At 44.3% G+C, this 16,863-nt stretch overlaps 1 protein-coding gene across 2 annotated transcripts in view; it reads left to right on the top strand.

The window, feature by feature from the left end:
• RELL2 (RELT like 2) overlaps nucleotides 1-16,863 on the top strand; it is a 241,773-nt gene that overhangs the window by 79,992 nt on the left and 144,918 nt on the right. For both annotated transcript variants that reach the window (XM_078653504.1, XM_078653506.1), the window contains exon 5: nucleotides 12,544-12,732. In XM_078653504.1, coding sequence (XP_078509630.1) covers nucleotides 12,544-12,732 — 189 coding nt within the window. The remainder of the gene's footprint in view (nucleotides 1-12,543; nucleotides 12,733-16,863) is intronic.

Consider the following 16,863-nt stretch of genomic DNA (forward strand, 5'->3'; position numbering starts at 1 on the left):
TTCCACTGCACTTCAGAATTACAAAAAAGTGCTTCATTCTTGCTTTCCTAAGTGCTGAATGCATATAGTTCAGTTACAAGTACTTACATTTTGTTGTTTGTTGCAAAAAACGGCTTCCTATAACCTTTCCTTTAACCCTTTTTGTACTCCAGCAGGATTATCTTGTAATTCACTTCAAAAACTCCTCTCACTTTGTGTAGTGAAAGATAAATAAACACCAATTCTCACTTTAAAGCAATAAGCAACAATTTGTCATAAGACATAGCCTGACATTTGACCTCTGTCTTCCAAGCACTGCAAATGTGACAGTTATACACAGAATTTAAAGGGTTCTTTATTTATTACTCACTTTCACAACCCACCATAAATCATTGGGTCCTGACCCACAGTTTGGGAAACGCTGCTTTAATACATTCCCACTTTCTATGTGTCATGTACAGTGCAGCACACATGCAAAGTTAGAAAAAAATGTGGAGACTTTTAAAAGTTGGATAACTGTTACGACTGGTTCGATGAGTCCTCATTTCTGTGGCACAAATCCTTATTTACAAATGCTTATAGAGAGGGATTTGTGTCAAAATGCTTAAAGATGCCCATGTACAACCCTGTGGACTCCCTCTTGATACAAAGTAGCGTGAAGTGACCCATTGCCACTTTGTGTTACATTAGGCAACTTTAAATGCAATTTATGATTTGTGGTGAGGAGAAAATCTCACCAAAATCCTCTGCGCCGGGTTTGCATAACTCTTGTGACACAAACCTGGTGTAAAATGTTAGTAACTGTGGGCCAAGATTCCCAGGTAGGAAGTGCAAACTTCCTTAGCAGGGATACCTGTGATTTCTAAACCACTGTCCACTGGGCTTAAAAGTAGGAGGCCACTGATGGCCAATATATGTCAAATGAGCCTCACTAAAACCAGGCATCCAAAGTGAGGTTAAGCTGTCTGCAGCCAGCTGATGTGTCCAGGGGTAGAAACCTTTTTAGGTCAGTCTGTTCTCTTTGTTTCTTGGTTCCTGTAAGACACGTGGAGGGGTGGAGGGCTGCAATGGGGTTTCCGGGGGCAGAACCAAGGCTTCGTTCACAGAAAAGTGCTATAGTCTTGTGCCTGGACCTACTATATAGTTCTTTACTCACATCACTTGTAAGCCCAAACACACAACCTTGGGATGGGGAGGACCAGCCAGAAAGTTGACCTAAGCAGCGCAATGGCACTGCTGTCCTCACAATGTACAAAATTGTGTCGCTCTCTCCACAGAGTAACCTTTGTTTACCTCTAGATACCCTGCTATAATCATTCTGTTAAGGAAAATAGGGATAGTGGCCTCTCTCTATGACTAATCCTATTGGCTTGTCCCAGGCGGTAGAATTCACTGTTAACGTCGTTATTGTGGTCAATGACTACACTTCTCTTAATGTTCCAGAAATTCAAATGAAGAGTGGGATGAGTTCCTTATTGTCAACTCCAAGCCCTTTCTACAGATAATTTGAGGAAGTAGAGCGCCATCCCTTTCTCCGCATAATACTTTCTATTCATTTCTGGTCCGCCCAAACCCCTTTCTGGCAGTCCCTTAGGAAAAATAGCATTGTAATGGAAGATCCTGATAGGTGGCGCACTTGCTTCATCACCTTAAGGTCAAAGGTCTTAAATGATACCCAGAATGTGCCAATCCACCTTGAGATGGCTCTACTGGCGATGCGAGCTGAGGTTCTGCGGCCATGAGATGGAGTAACTGCTCAGTGGTTGTGTTTCAGAACCAGCTGGTCCATCCACTGTATGGATGAGGCTGAATCAGAATTTAAAGCAAGGTAGGTATAAAACCTCAGATGATTAAAGCAAATTGTGTGAGTTTAAGAACCCAACCATGTTATTGATCAATGCACAAAATTATGTGATACATTTCAAGCACACATTTCCAGGCTACTACTGAAGCACCGTGCAATGAGACAAATATATTGTTTCAAGGCTTGCAAACTGTATCGCGTTCCACTGACAGCCCCAGGCACCAGGTATGTGGCGACGAGAGCGATAGGCCTGTATATTTCCGATTGCAGAAGGCATTCGCTGTTGAGCGATACCCACATAGGAGATCTGGCTCTTCACCAGACAATCTTTCCAGCTGACACCATTTGTTTCTCTTATTAGTATAAATCATAGACCATACTTTGGCTTTCTTTCCAGCACGCTGTCCTATATCCTTCTGTGAAATACTGACTCTGGGCTTGTGTGTGCTTGTGTAATCTGCGCTCTATGGACTCAGGGCATGAGTGAGTGTGCATGTGTGCGTGTCCTTGTGTGTCATCGAGTCCTGCACGGCCGAGTTCCAATATCAAACCAAATAGCCAGAAACTATACAAATAAATTCCGGCATTGACGATATGACAAACGTACACAGTAGAACCACGCACCTGCTGCATAAAACATGATCGCGCCCACACAAATTACTTTGCGACATTGAACTCGGACTATTAATAGAGATAAAAGCTTCAGTGGTCTCACACACTCAGCGGCAGCCGGATTACACCGTGTCCTGCGCAGAGTATAACTCAAGGAGGGCACATTTCCCCACTCTAAAGCACAGTAAATAATTAAGATCCTCTCTAATAAAGTCCCCGTTGATAAAGCGAAGCATTTTATACAGGAACACAAATTTTCATAAGCGGCGGATGCTGACAGCATCCGTATGTTTTTGGAATTAGGCCTAACCTGATCATCAAAACTGAGTCATATATGAAAAAAGTCACTTCTTGCAGTAAATTCTGTAGAGGGGGTTGTACTTTAAGCCATAGACAGACTGCACAATTACATTACAGGGCACTTCCTTTTAATTTAATAGCATACATATTCCTATGATTACTTTTGTGTATTCTATTTATTTAAAAGTTTTGTATCGAGCTGTCTTCTAGTAGCTGCCAGGCAAGCTTGTCCAGTAGACAGATAAATAAGCAACTAAAGGACGACAATTTAACCTTTGCGAAGGTACTTCCAATGCGCACAAATGCATCTCACCATGTTTCCAGTAACGTTTGATCCATTTGAGCTAAGACAACTTTTATTTGTTAAAATTTGCAGATTATGTGGTAGATGATGTATTATGTGGCAAATGCAGCAAATCCTTAATTATGCGAAAAAAACTGCTCCAGCAGAATCTAATTTCAGTTTCCCTAAGTATTGATCAGACTAACTGTTATCTTCTCTGTCACCCGAGTTCGTCTGTATGGAGCTAACAATATTGAACGTAGTCGAGCTGTTGTTATGATCCAGGGGACTACAATCATTTTTAGGGTTCAGATCAGGAGACGTGTAGTGTTTCCAGGTTATTGGTGAGTACAAGTTCTAGTCTATTATAGGCCTAATGGGAATCTTCGCATTACTCCTACCTCGATACTGATATGTTTCCATAATAATAGCGGCTGCTATGGACCCCGGTGGTGGGGCAGGGGTTTGTGGGGGGACGAACGAAAAAAGTTAACAAAAAAAACATTGGCTGGCCGCTGCTTCTCCTCCGTCCTCTTCTTCCTGACTCGGGTCCCTCTGCAGGATGCAGGAAGCAGCAGGAAGCACCGGGGTCCCAGTCTCCCAATAGCCAATCACAATGATTTAATGCAGCATTGTGATTGGTCTGAGTCCTGTTGATGGGGGCTCAGCCAGGGAATGGTGGCCTGCGCATGTTCTCAAAACAGGCTGTAGCGCAGCTTGCATAGAGAGGATGCAAAGTGTGCATGAATGTTTGGCCGGGCCAGTCATGTCCACTTAGGAGTGAGCAAACCACTCCTCTCCTGTACCTCTGTCATTAGAGCAGCCTCACCCCAAATGCAAAGTTGCAGCAGAAGGAAACCTAAAATGATAATAATGCGAGTTATCATTTTATGTTTTCTTTATTTCACTGCTGCGAAGCAGTGGGGCGACGCGCCTCTGCCTTAGCGGAGGATTCACCACTGTTCCATGGATTTGTGTGCTTGCTTGTTGTTATGATCATCTACCCAGCGTGTTAACCACCTAATGAAAAGGACTATTTGGAGGTCTTGATCTACGTTTATGAATTAATGAGTTGTAGTTTATGTGATGGGTAAGCCCAGAGCCTCATTAGAGTTAATCGAGCAGCATAGGGTGGAGTGCTTCAATAATGGATTGATAGGTGTATGAAATTTGGTGTATGAATAGTTATTGGTGTACATTGTGATTGCCTCACCTCCCTCTCGTTCAGGATGCAGAGCAGTATTGTTGGAGCTCCAACTTTTTATAAGGCCAGGAAGCAGTGGCTTAGGCTAGTCACTAAGATTAAGGTGGTGTGAATCTCGAATTTAGCAGCTAAAAAATCAGTGGGCTGCTGCGGATGGAGTTGGGATGGGGATTACCAAGTTTGGGGATGGACTGTTTCCATGTGGAGCATGGTCTATACTGATTTGCACAGGGTGGACCACATCTAAAGTAGCACAGTTGGCGAAAAACTATGGTTTAGAATGCTACTCTGACCGATTGCCACTGGTTAGACTATTCTAAACCATTCATCACATCACCTTTTGATGTTTGATTGGCAGTAGAGTGATTGAAAACTTCAGACTTACGTAGTTTTGCAAACCTACTACTGCAAATATTTGTGAACTTAAAGTGGTAAATTTGCATCCATTCAAGGAGTACTTGTTTGGGTGCAGATTTACTACTGTTTTCATTAACAGGTCGCTATGTATTTTTAAGATCTCAATGAAAAAATTAACAAGTTGAAACATCTTAATGAAAGGAGAAAGACGAGAAAAATCAACACATGCATAGCTGGTCTCACCACAAATGCATTTGAGGGGTGTCACACCCCAAGCACCCCGCTGAAACTACAACCCTGTCCATACCACTTGGGCATGGTAGATCTCCCTGCGAACTCATGACAATGACCACATACAGCACAACGACCAGAAGTTCCTGCACTAGGATAACTTATTTTAACCTTATTTCCTCTTCACCCGCTTTTATTCGTCTCTGCTACAAGAAGCCTTGATGAAAGATTTGTCAAATCGGTGCATGTAGGCAGGGGTTCTTGCTTGTAGATCTTGCCTTTTACAAACCAGTTTATCAAGTAACTGTCGGCTTTGTACTAAGCCAGAGTTGCAAATAGAGGAGGGTGGGTGGCAGATAAATAGGGTGAGATAGGCCATGCGTCTGGTTTGGCTCAAAGAGTCTATGCACATCCGACAGAGATAGCAGACCTGATTTAGGAGTGTCACACCCCAAAACTCCCCCCTAAAGCTCTGCCGCTGCCAAGAAGTGGCTATTTATGATTCTTGACTGAGTCATGTATTTCATAGGAGTATTTTACTGATGAGAGTTTATTTTCAGTCGAACTTTGGTGTTGGTTAGGCTAGATGGCACTCGGGTACTGCTGTATTGCATTGATGGAGAAACTGTGGTATACAGTTTGAAGTGTTTTCTGCTCTTCAAAATGTTGCTAGAGGTTTTAGGATCCCAGACAGTAAATCAGAAGTGTGTGTCTTGTTTGCCTTCCTATCATCCATGGGGACAGATGTTGATAGAGTGGAATGGAAAATTAAGAAACTTCTAAACAGGCCAGTATCTCTTTTAGGGTAGAAATGCAGGTCCACAGCCAGTCAGCAGCTGTATTAAGGGGCCTAGATCTGTCATGAAATCTCATTTCCCTTCCATCTGATCTACTTCTGCCTTGTGGTGCTTTCGGACTGTATGAAGTACAAAATACATCAAATGCACAAAAGGTGATGGGAGGGTTCTTGCAGTAAGTCTAACCACTGGCAATAGCTCGGGGTAGAACTTCAACCCATCGTTCTTTTACTCATCATGCCATCTCACTTTGGTCCTAGCCATATGTAAATCAGCCTTGACCCTACTCCTCATGGGACCAGTGCAGCCCGAACTGCCAAGCCAGGTCCTCCCTGAACTGGAACACAAGCAACACAGGTCCAGTCTCACCCTAGTTATGGGCTCTTCAGCCAGGTACAGCTTGGTTCCAGTGACACAGTGAGCACAGGACCCACATCTGGGAATACCCATGCCACTTAGTGCGGCACATGAAAGACACAAAAGTTGAAGGAAGGCTGTTTGCGATTAGTCTGACCACTGGCAATAGCTCAGGGTAGCACTGGTGCTATTTCCTTGTCAAATGCAAACTGCTGTACTACCGGAATGCGCTGCACTGTGTGACATATTCTGTCCCAGATGCTTGTGAATAAAATCATTAAAATCTCTGATTATAGAAAAATAGAGGGCACATCAAATGCAGTGGCTACTCACCAAGTTTATCTGAAAGCTTGGTGTAAGCATTTCCCAGAAAATATTACAGCTGCACTAAAGGGAAATTTGAAAGATAACGCAAGGCTGTTTCGCTTCTTTGATGTAATGGCTGGCAGTGCAAACACTTTTGAAGGCATTCCGCTTCATGGAAGTTGTGGTTCTAAGTATCAGGTCTTGTGAACTCTCTTGTTCAGCCCCATTAGAGTGAACAGTGCGTAAAATAAGATATGAAAAGTGCGTTATAAAATGTAAATATCTTGCAAAGGACCATGCGCGTGTGTGAGTGGTGACACAGAAGTAAGATTTACAGACAGACAGGAGATTGATGCTCACATTTCCATGTAATGGCAGAGATTGGGCCTTTGAGACGATGTATATATATGCTGAAGGTCTTAAATACATTCTTTCTATACATAAATCACCCCACAAGAGCCCTGCAGAAGTGTCAGATCTTGAAAAACTTGGCGGCTGTGGGACTATGTTTGTAGTGTTATGATGAACAAAGAACTAATATTGCCATAATATGGCTAATTGTATAGAAAATAAGCATAATGTATCTGTTTGTCAATGAATTTTTGTCTAAAATGTTTAGTAGATATTGCAACAGAGAATTCTAAATGTGATCAGAGTAGTATCAAAAAGAATAACAAATGAAACATATTTTTTCTATACATACACATGTGTCTCTTTCTCAGTGTTGTCAAGTATTTTCGGGGACCCGGGCAAGACGTATTCTGGGGCCCCCTTCTCGTTACAACTTTACATTTTATCACCCATTATCTGGCAATTGAAGCCTGCATGATGCCAAACAAACTTTCAGGAAGGGGGTTCACAAAGAACAGAAGGTCAATGAGGGATGGTGTCAAATGTAGAGGTAGACAGATGGGGAGAGAGGGTGAGTTAGAGAAATAGACAGATATGAGCTAGAGCTAAAGAAAATTCACTTTACCATTGGGCCTCTGGGAAGATGGAGGCCGTGGGCAATTGCCCACTTCGCCCAGGTCTTTAAATCGTCTTTGCTCTTTCTATATACTTTGAAAAAAATCAAACCAATGTTGCAGTTATAACTGGATCCAGGTTATTTCATCATCAATTTTATCTCAGAATCGAGATCCTGTCAGAGGATAGCGGGGATGAGAAACGCAACAAGCTAAAACATATGTGTAAGCAGAAATAAAATGGCATTTTAGCTCAGGTACTGGTACACGTTGAGCATAACATGCAGTCTGACAAGCAAGAGGAGCCTGACCTGTTCAAGCATCCTGTACTGAGATACTTTTGGATGCCCTTGAAGGTTCCATTTTACCTGTGAGGTGATTGATAGTGAATTAAAGAACCCCAGTAATATTTTACTTCAATGATCAATACAGCAGCTGTATCCTTCGCGTGATATTGACTATTCCTCTTCAGAGATTGAATAAGTGGATTTGGTCTTGGAAAATCTCTCAGGTTTCTTACTTGGTGCATCCAAAGGCCCTGGTCTGATGGATAGGATGAATATGAAGGTTGAGCGTGTTCATCTAAAAACATTAGGCTGGGGTAGACCTATCAAATGTTCTGAGATTGAGTCCGTTTTAGCTAACTTTGTACTTTTTTAGATAGTAAGATGCAATTCCACAGATTGGGGAGATGGGAGGGCAGTAAAAAATGTGATTAGAAAGAATATCCACAAGAAACAGCTTTATTGAAGGTATCTAAATTATTATTATGATGGATACTTCTAGCTGCAAAGTTCCTCCTTTTGAATAGATAGCATAGAAGTATTTTCCAAAGGTGGTAGGTCTGGGAAGTGGCTTCAGATCAAAAGGTTCCATAGAATTGAGTGGGCAAAGTGACCTTCCCACCATACCAGACTGTTAGGCATTGGTGCAAGCGTTCAAGAAGATTTAATGCCTTAACAGTCTTCTTCAAAGGATCCACTTTTGCATTAACTTACCCCGCTTTGCTTCAGAAACAGTGACAACTAGTATGTCATCAACACAATGGACCTTTCTGTGGTCAATGTAAAAGCTCTGCATCATCATAGGGTACGGTGATGCAGTCTCTGCTCCACTATGGAGTGGTGAGAAAGGGGAGGTGTGAAGGAGATGAAGTGTATGCATAGCTCCTTTGTACAACCTGTCCGATAACATAGTCTTGCAGCTGGGGAGGACATGCTGCATTCAGCCTGAGAGGGCCAACTGAAGTGGCTTGTTAGCCACTGAAAGGGAGGAAGAACTTGAACTTGAAGATTGCTGCCCCTGCGATTTGAACGGTGACTACTGATGCTACATTTATAGCCATCTATAGCCATCTATAGCCAACTATAGCCAACTGTAGCCAACTGTAGCCAACTGTAGCCAACTGTGTCAGTTGTTGCGGTGCAGGATGGGAAGGCTGGTGTTGTCTCCAAACTAGCCCCCTGGAATACCTTTTGGAATTTTCTGTATTGGAGGGAAATCTGTTTAGCAGTATCAGTAATCCCATAAATAATGCCATGGCACTGCTGTCCTTGAATTGTTCCAGCACCAAATCATCCTTTTCTCTAAGAATGCTACAGCCATCGAAGGACATGCCCATTAGGGATGTTTGCATGTCTCCAGAAAACGAGTTGATCTAGCCAGATTAGCCTTCTGAGCACAAGGTTGATGGCACTAGCGCTGTTGATGCAGTCTGTGGCATTGAGGCCAACTCAGAGCACATGCTTGGTTGCATTCTGAACATCATGTATAGTTTGGGCAAACGATCTGGAATGGCTAGCGACATGCTGCTGGCCATATTTCATAATATGTGGATGTACCTATCCAAAAGGCAAACTGCATTGTTAGATCAAAGGGCTAGAGTAGAAAGCATTCTCTTGGAGACATCTCGATATCTTTCCACATCATAAGAATTGTTTGGAAAAGAATTCAGATTGGTCTTGCTTGTTGAAGCTTAAATAGTCAGGATCTCTGTTGTGAGATACTTGGTTAGAAAGTTTGGGTCACCAGGAGCTGCACTAAGTCAGCAAGGCACAGGTAATAATAATTCATATTTATAAAGCAGGAAGATATCACCTCCTTAAGGGTTTCAAGGTGTTGGGGGGGTCATGAGGGAGATTAACTGAGCTAGTGCCAAGAGTCACATGATACTGAGCTGCCTTTGGCGCTGTGGATCAAACTGTGAGCCTCGTGCCCCATAGTCAGCCACTCTGGCTGCTGCGCCACACGTCTCCCCTGAGGTCAACTGAGCATAGCTTGGACCGTGTAGCCAGAAGGGCATCAGTAAGGGCTTCATTTAACCCCTTCGACGCTCATGACAAGCTCAGCTCGTCATGAGGTACACCTCTCATACGCTCATGACGAGCTGAGATCGTCATGAACCGCTGGTTTTTAAAAACTTCAGCACACAGCGGGAAAATGAGCCGCACGCATGGTGTTAATGATAATTATGACTTGATAGTTATGACTCAGATGAAGCTGGCAGTGGTTGAATAATACCAGTCAAAACATTTAGTCTAACTCTGACATTTTGTAAATTCAAATACAATGTATCATCAATATAATCAGGGGGCCGTAATCGGTCTCCTTCCTCATCATTATCAGTGTCCTAAGGGACATTGGGTGCCTCTTGCACTTGGTCCAAATCTAAAAGACTGTGTATTCTCTGCTGATAGTGGCCGTGAAGCAGATGTCTAGAACTGGAATCCGGTTGTATAACCACTGGTTGTGCTTTTTTTGATTTTATAGTGTGACATAGGCGTGGAAAGGAAAGACGCTGGTTTGGGGTCGGAGATTGACGTCAGGAATGTGTCATTGATCAGTGAGTTGGTGTCAGCACAGAAAGAACTGGTGTGGACCTTTGCACCAGAGTTGAAGTCCGTACCAGTGGAGGTATGAGCCTGGTAACAGGTCTCAGGTGAGCAGACGATGCCAGAATTCTAACTAGAGACCACTGAGGGTCCTTGCGGCCCAAAAACGCACCAGAGGGAGTTGGAATTGCATCAAAATCTGCAGCATGGCCTGTTTGAAAGCCACTATCTGCTGCATGGTCGCCAGTGGCTCAGGAAACTCTGGGTATGCGAGGACTGATTGCAGAATCGGTTTGGCTACAGAAGACATTGGAGGAGTGCGATCTTTATCTTGCCTCCCTCCTGCCTTCTCAATAGACTTTAAGTGCCAGGATGGGGTTGGGTCCCACTTGGCCTTCTCACCGGTATGCTTGGACTTTAACTTCGACCTATTGGAAACTTCAAGCAGGAAGTGGCGTTTCGGTAGGAGTGGCCTTGTAACCTGGTCTGCGATAGGGCCAATGACCTGGAATGGGAGTGGAACCTTCTTTCAACCATGACCTCTTCTTATGTTCAGGTATATAAAGTTTAGCTTCCTGGACCTTAAGTGCCTTCAGTGCATAAGGATACGCCTTTTCCATGCCTCAGAGTCCTGGCAGGAACCCAAGCACCGTAGGCAGACCTTGTACAGGAATTTATATAGCGCAAATCACCGAGCGGTTTCTAAGCGCTTGCTTAGGGAACCCGTCCTGGTATTCCCCTGTGAGATAACCCCGGCAGGGTACCCGCAAGGTGAAAGCCAGGCATCCCACCGCGAGGGGCCGTTGTGGAGATTAAGCAAGCTATTGCCCAGAGTCGCAGAGTGTGAACCCATGAATCGAGTAGGCACCGGAGCGAGAATTGTCGAGTCCATGGACATTTTAGGACTCAAGACCCCGCCGAGCCAGGAATTGAACCCTGGTCCCGGGCTGACCTCTGCTTCCAGGTCTGCCTCCTCTAACCAGTGAGCCACACTTCTCCAAGTTCTGACTAACAGGTTCTGACTAACATCTCTCTCGGGATAGCTCGAATACGTTTGTTTTCAGTAGGGACATCATTCCTTAGCACAGTGTGAAAGTGTTCGGTGGAAGCGGAGCTCCTGATCTCCATCGAGGTGCCCAAAAACAAAGGAACTGACTCCAGAGCACAAGGGAGCACTTACATGTACCTCTGCTATGTCACTTCCAAGAATGTATAGACACACTGCAGATCTATACAGCACCACCTTCTGGAGCGTAGGTGTATAGCTGGAATAATCTCTGGTTCTAGTCCGGCTAATGCGGATATTATGAAAGTGAAGAATCTACTGTTAGAAGAATTCATCAAAAATCCATAAATAAAAAAGTGAGAGAGTGAATAAGACCTTTGGAGTAGAAAGCAAAATAAACCAACATGGCAGACCAGCAAGGCTGGGTGAGGTTTAAGTGCATGTACGGTAATTGTGGGATTAAAAGAGACAGTGCAGATGAGTAGAGACTGGCAAATGGTAGGCCATCGGGGGTGGGTCAGAACCATTTACATGTCAGTTTGGCAGGATTGATTCGGGCAATGTCAACTGTCAATTCAGTGGGGCTGGTACAGAGCCACATTCATGGCAAGCTAATAGTGCTGGGGAAGAGTCGGCTATAAAATAGGTTTGTATGGCAGGAATACAGTAATTCCCCTTAATAATCAAGCAGTAAGGCTGTGGCAAAACTAGTCCGACTCAGGTTGGTAAGGTGGGGCAGAGTCATTCTAATATCAGGTTAGTTGAGCTGGAGCAGAGTCATTTACTTGGCAACTAGTTGGGCTGGGGAAGAATCACTCACATGTCAGATTGACAGGACTAAGGCGGAGCCATTTCACCAGCACCAGGTCAGCAGGGATGGGGTACAACCATTCATATGGCAGTCGTGCGAGGCTGTGGCAGAGCCAGTCAAATGCCAGGGCAGTGAAGCTAGGCCAGAGTCTGCAGCACAACAGCTAGGGGCTGGAGAATGGTCAGTCGCATGTCAGGCCGGCAGGGCCAGGGTAGCAGAAGTCACTTGATACAACAACCTAGTGGGCTGGAGAAGCACCAGAGAATCACCATTGGGTTCGGGAAGAGCCAGCGCTAATATACGTATTTGAAGCTTGGCCAGAACCACTCACATGCCATGCAATGGGTTTGGGGCAGAGTGACTTAAATGTCATGGCCCTAATATGTACCAAGACCAGTTGTGACGGTTTTGGTTTACTGTATGTACAGCAATTACATACTCAATAAAATAAAAAAGGGAGGGAAAAGGAAAGAAAAGAAGAAAAATGCGATGCTACATAACTGCTTTTTCTAGACTGAACGAAAACCAAAGCTTAGCTTGCACTTGTATCCTCCAACCTTACAACCTCTAAACTTGACTTTAAATGAGAGATGGAGTTGTTGCATTTTGGACTATGGCCCTGTCCCAGTGGGATGAGGCATGTGAAAATGAATGTACGATGGTGAATTTAACCCTTTTCATCAACTTCCTCTTTCTTCAGCTTCTGCCCGCATCGGAACAGCCAAGATGGCGGACCGCCTCATCACCACACTGTGCACCTGGGCTCCACAATCGCACCCTGCATGCACTGCAGCCGGAAGCGGAAGCACCCTCTGCAACGCATGGGCAGGTCCAAGGAGGGCCGAGGCAAGCCTCACCCTGGGGAAGTCACCGTCTTTTCAGTTGGAAGGTACCCACTCCCAATGTTGTTCCTGTCAGGAGTAGGATGGAACTTTATTTCCAAATGTCTAATTAATCACGTGATATATATTTTTATAACATTTGTACCTAAAGTGCTTTCCATTTTTTCCATACATGTAGATACAATTTTAAGTAATTAGTGTTACCCTATCAAATCTGGTATTTATTTAATTGACCCCCGGAACATTCTCCACGGTTGGGCTTGCCCTGCTTGAGTTTGACCCAGTGGCATTAGGCGTTGAGCTGCTTCCTTCAACATCAGAACTATCCTGGTGGCTCGGCGAGGCTGTTGCAGTAACGTCCGGAAAAACTGGGTTAGGTGGTTGATCAGCAAAAAATAGACCTGATCTGTAAGATTTATTTACAGTTTGAAGATGTCGATACTGTTAAATATATGTACAAATTATTTGTTTTTGAGATTTAGGGCCTTATTTAGAGTTATCCTGCTCACCGTATCACAAGTGCCATAGGCTATGCCATGTTTCCTATGAAGCATCCCATCCTCCAAGCTCTAAATAAGACCCTTAGTTTGGTAATTCTGAGTCCATTATGGCTGACTGCTCCTTCCAAGTTTGCAGTTTTTTTCCGACAGTATTTTCCTATTTAAATACCAAGACTTTTTCACATGATGCTTACTTGGTTTGGTGCAGTGTTTCCCCTGCTGTCCAATGTGTTACCAGAGATATTTGGCTCACTATTTTCCTTCTGACACCATTTGCTGTTTGTGGGGACTTTCTTATTGTGCTGCAGTACTTTTAACACAAGTGCCAATTTTTGGACCTTGATCCAATCTCTAAACGGGTTGGTTAATATGAAGATCTGTATGATCAATCCGAATGAAGGGAAGGTTTGTCATGTAAGTCATGTAGTAAAGATCTTTAGGTCTTGTCTGTGTCTGCTAATGGTCTTGCATTTCTAAACTCTAACATTTTACTTGCTTTTAAGGTTTTTCACTGTATTCTTTTGCACATGTAAGAACATTGTAATTCATGGAACGGCCCAAGGTTCCAAAACTGTCTTGACTGTTCCATTTTTTAATATTTTTTATTTGGTCGCCTGTCTGCGATTCTAGTTTAAATATAACAAAAATCAGTTAGTTTGATCAAGATGGGACTGAGGTGTGTTATATGTATATACCATAGTTGCAGCAACTCACTGGACATGCAGGTTAATTTAACAGAGTATTTCAGGAACAATTATTTTTCACCATGTCCGCAAAGGATCTAATTTCTCTTTCCGTTTCCGCAATAGAGGTGACTTCAATCTTTCTGGCCTCAGCATGCCATGCCATCCTAATGCACCAAGATACAGCATCTTGGCAGGTCTTAATAGCTTTTCGAACTAAGGTTAGGTTAGACCAAACTGAAGAGTAGGACTAAGAATAAACCTAGCATGCTATAAAGCACAAGAAACTGTTTCGTCAAGTACAAATCCAAACCCACAATAAACATGCAGGAGGGGATGTCCACTTGTCTGGTCTTTGAGATTGCTTCTGGATGCTTGCTTCTCCTGATCCCCAGATGCAATGAATCAGACAGCAAAAGAAAGCCTCAGTGAGGAGTTTGGAATACCAGCACAAGGAATAAAGAAGTGGAACAAAGTAAGTCAGCCATAGGAGGTAACTGCAAGACAAGCTGTCTGTAAGCCTTACTCCCAGGTGCCAACAAAGAGCTGATGATTGATGGGGATGAGGGCCATGTCGTGTGTGTTCGTCAGTGATGCGGTTAGTCATCCTCTCCGGCTGAGGCGGGGTGGGGGAGACTGTGGAGGAGTGGAGTGGTTTAAGGCGATGTCTTTCCTGCTGGCCTGTGCACTGTGCATTTGGTTTGGGAACTATGAGAGCAGGCAAGCGATGCACAGACCTGCAGTGATCTTTGTGCCAGCTCTCCTTTTCCCAGGTCCGGTTGAACTGACCTGACAGAGGTTGGTTACCCTTGAAGGGCCCTTAGGGAAAAGGGATACGTTAGGTTTTCAAATGCGGATATACTAAAAGTGAAGATTCAGCTATAAAAGGTATTCATCAGAAAATCCATAATTTAATTTTTTTAATGAGTGTGTGAATAGGATCTTTGGATTGGGAAGCAAACTAAGCAAACATGGCAGACCAGCAGGGCTGGGTGAGGTTCAGGTGTATGTGGGCTAGTTGTCGGATTAAGAGAGAGAGCATATATAGAGTAGAGACAGGCAATTGGCAGACCATTGGGACAGGACAGAAACATTTGCATGTCATGTGGGCAGGGTTTTCTCAGTGCCATGTCCCCTGCCACTTCAGTGGGGCAGGGACAGAACCACATGCATGACAAGCTAATGGTACTGTGGAAGAGTAGGCTACAAGTTAGGTTTATAGGGCTGGAACAGGGTCATGTGCCTCAACAATCATTCAGGCTGTGGCAAAACCAGTCAGATTCAGGTCGGTAGAGTGGGGCAGAGCCAATCTAAATCCAGGTTAGTTGAGCTGGGGCAGAGTCATTAGCTTGGCAACCTAGGTGGGCTGGGGAAGAATAACTTGCATGTCAGATTGACAGGACTGAGGCAGAGCCATGTCACTTATGAGGTCAGCCGGGATGGAGCAGAGCCATTCATATGGCAGGCCGGCGAGGCTGTGGCAGAGCCAGTCAAATACCAGGTCAGTGCACCTAGGCCAGAGTCTGCAGCACAACAGCAAGGGGCTGGGGAAGAGTTAGTCACATCTCTGGTTGGAAGGACATGTCATATACCAAGTTACAAGGGCTGGGACAGAGCCAGTAACATCGCAGAACTGTGCGGACGATGAAGAGCTAGCCACATGCTATGTCAGTGGGGCTTGGGAAGAGTCAGTCACCCTATCCCTTAAGGGCCCGCAAAGGAAGAGCACCGTTCCATTAATTGATCTGACTCCCATACATTATCGGGACGTTAAGGCCACTGTACGCGGATGTGCCTGGTATAGGCTGCTTCCTAACACCTGTGATCTGCCAGCGCCAGTTTACTCAGTCTTCTGAAGTTCAAAAGAGTGAGGGTGGATGGCAGCGCCTTCTCTTGTCAGGTCACGTGCCACTCACACAGCCTTACCTCTGCTCCTCGTGCCACTGATGAACGCCTGACTTCAGGAAATCATTAAAAGCATGGCTTACAATGTGCTTTACTGCCTCTTTCCTTGCTAGTTGATTTTGTAGGCATATTATCAAGGAACGGAGTTAAAATTATCGCTGCTTTAGCGGCAGCAAACGGCAGCTAAAGCAGCAATAATGGGCTTGATAATACGCCCTTGAGAATTCCAGGGATTTTGTGCATTTAGCTATGGATGGTTTACAGTACAGCACAGACAGTGCATTAGCGAATTGTACCTGATTGGACTGAATAGGAGGTATTTGCGTGGGAAGGAGGTATTCTGTTTTGAGAGAGTTGAGCTTGAGTTGAAGGAGGTTCATTCAGAGTAGGTTAGCCAAGGGAGCCTGGTCAAAGAGTGAAATGTCTTTGGGGAGGAGCTTTCCAGGTAAACCAGCATAGAACTAGTTTGAGATGTTGGCATGCTTTGGAAAGGATGCGAGCAGGGCCAGGACAACCTCCTCGGTGATAGAATACTCTACACATTTGTATAACATGTAACAGTAATTTTGTGCCATAAAACAAACTAACTGATTACATTTATTCATGAACATTATCCCTCTGGTGCTGTGATACGAGTGTCCAGATTAGCGCAGATGCTGGTACAGTGCGGCCTTTCCTCCTGATTTAGTTCTTCTGACACTGGGCACCTTCACCAGTTTAGCAGAGGAAGAGCAAAGATTTCGGGAAGGGGCATACCATACAAATTTTTCCTGCAGTGATTTGGGTCCAGCGCCATGCAAGGCTTTAAGCACTATACAAAGTGACTTGAATTGTACACTTTGAAGTATTGGGAGCCAATGCAACTCTGAAAGTGCCTGAGAGGTGGAGGAGCAACGTGGCCTCATTAGTGCCAGCTTAGCCGCCATGTTCTGTATTTTCTTGTGTTACAGCAATCCTGCCAACTAAGGATAGTACTTCTTACTATCAATATTCTAGCCTGTTTTGAAAACATCAGGAGGATCTTCCAAAGTGATCTAATCAAAGAGAAACAGCTCCCAGCTGTTTTATTCACATGACTTTCGAGAGTCAG

The sequence above is a fragment of the Lissotriton helveticus genome, chromosome 7 (assembly GCF_964261635.1).
Source record: "Lissotriton helveticus chromosome 7, aLisHel1.1, whole genome shotgun sequence".
Classification (NCBI taxonomy): domain Eukaryota; kingdom Metazoa; phylum Chordata; class Amphibia; order Caudata; family Salamandridae; genus Lissotriton; species Lissotriton helveticus.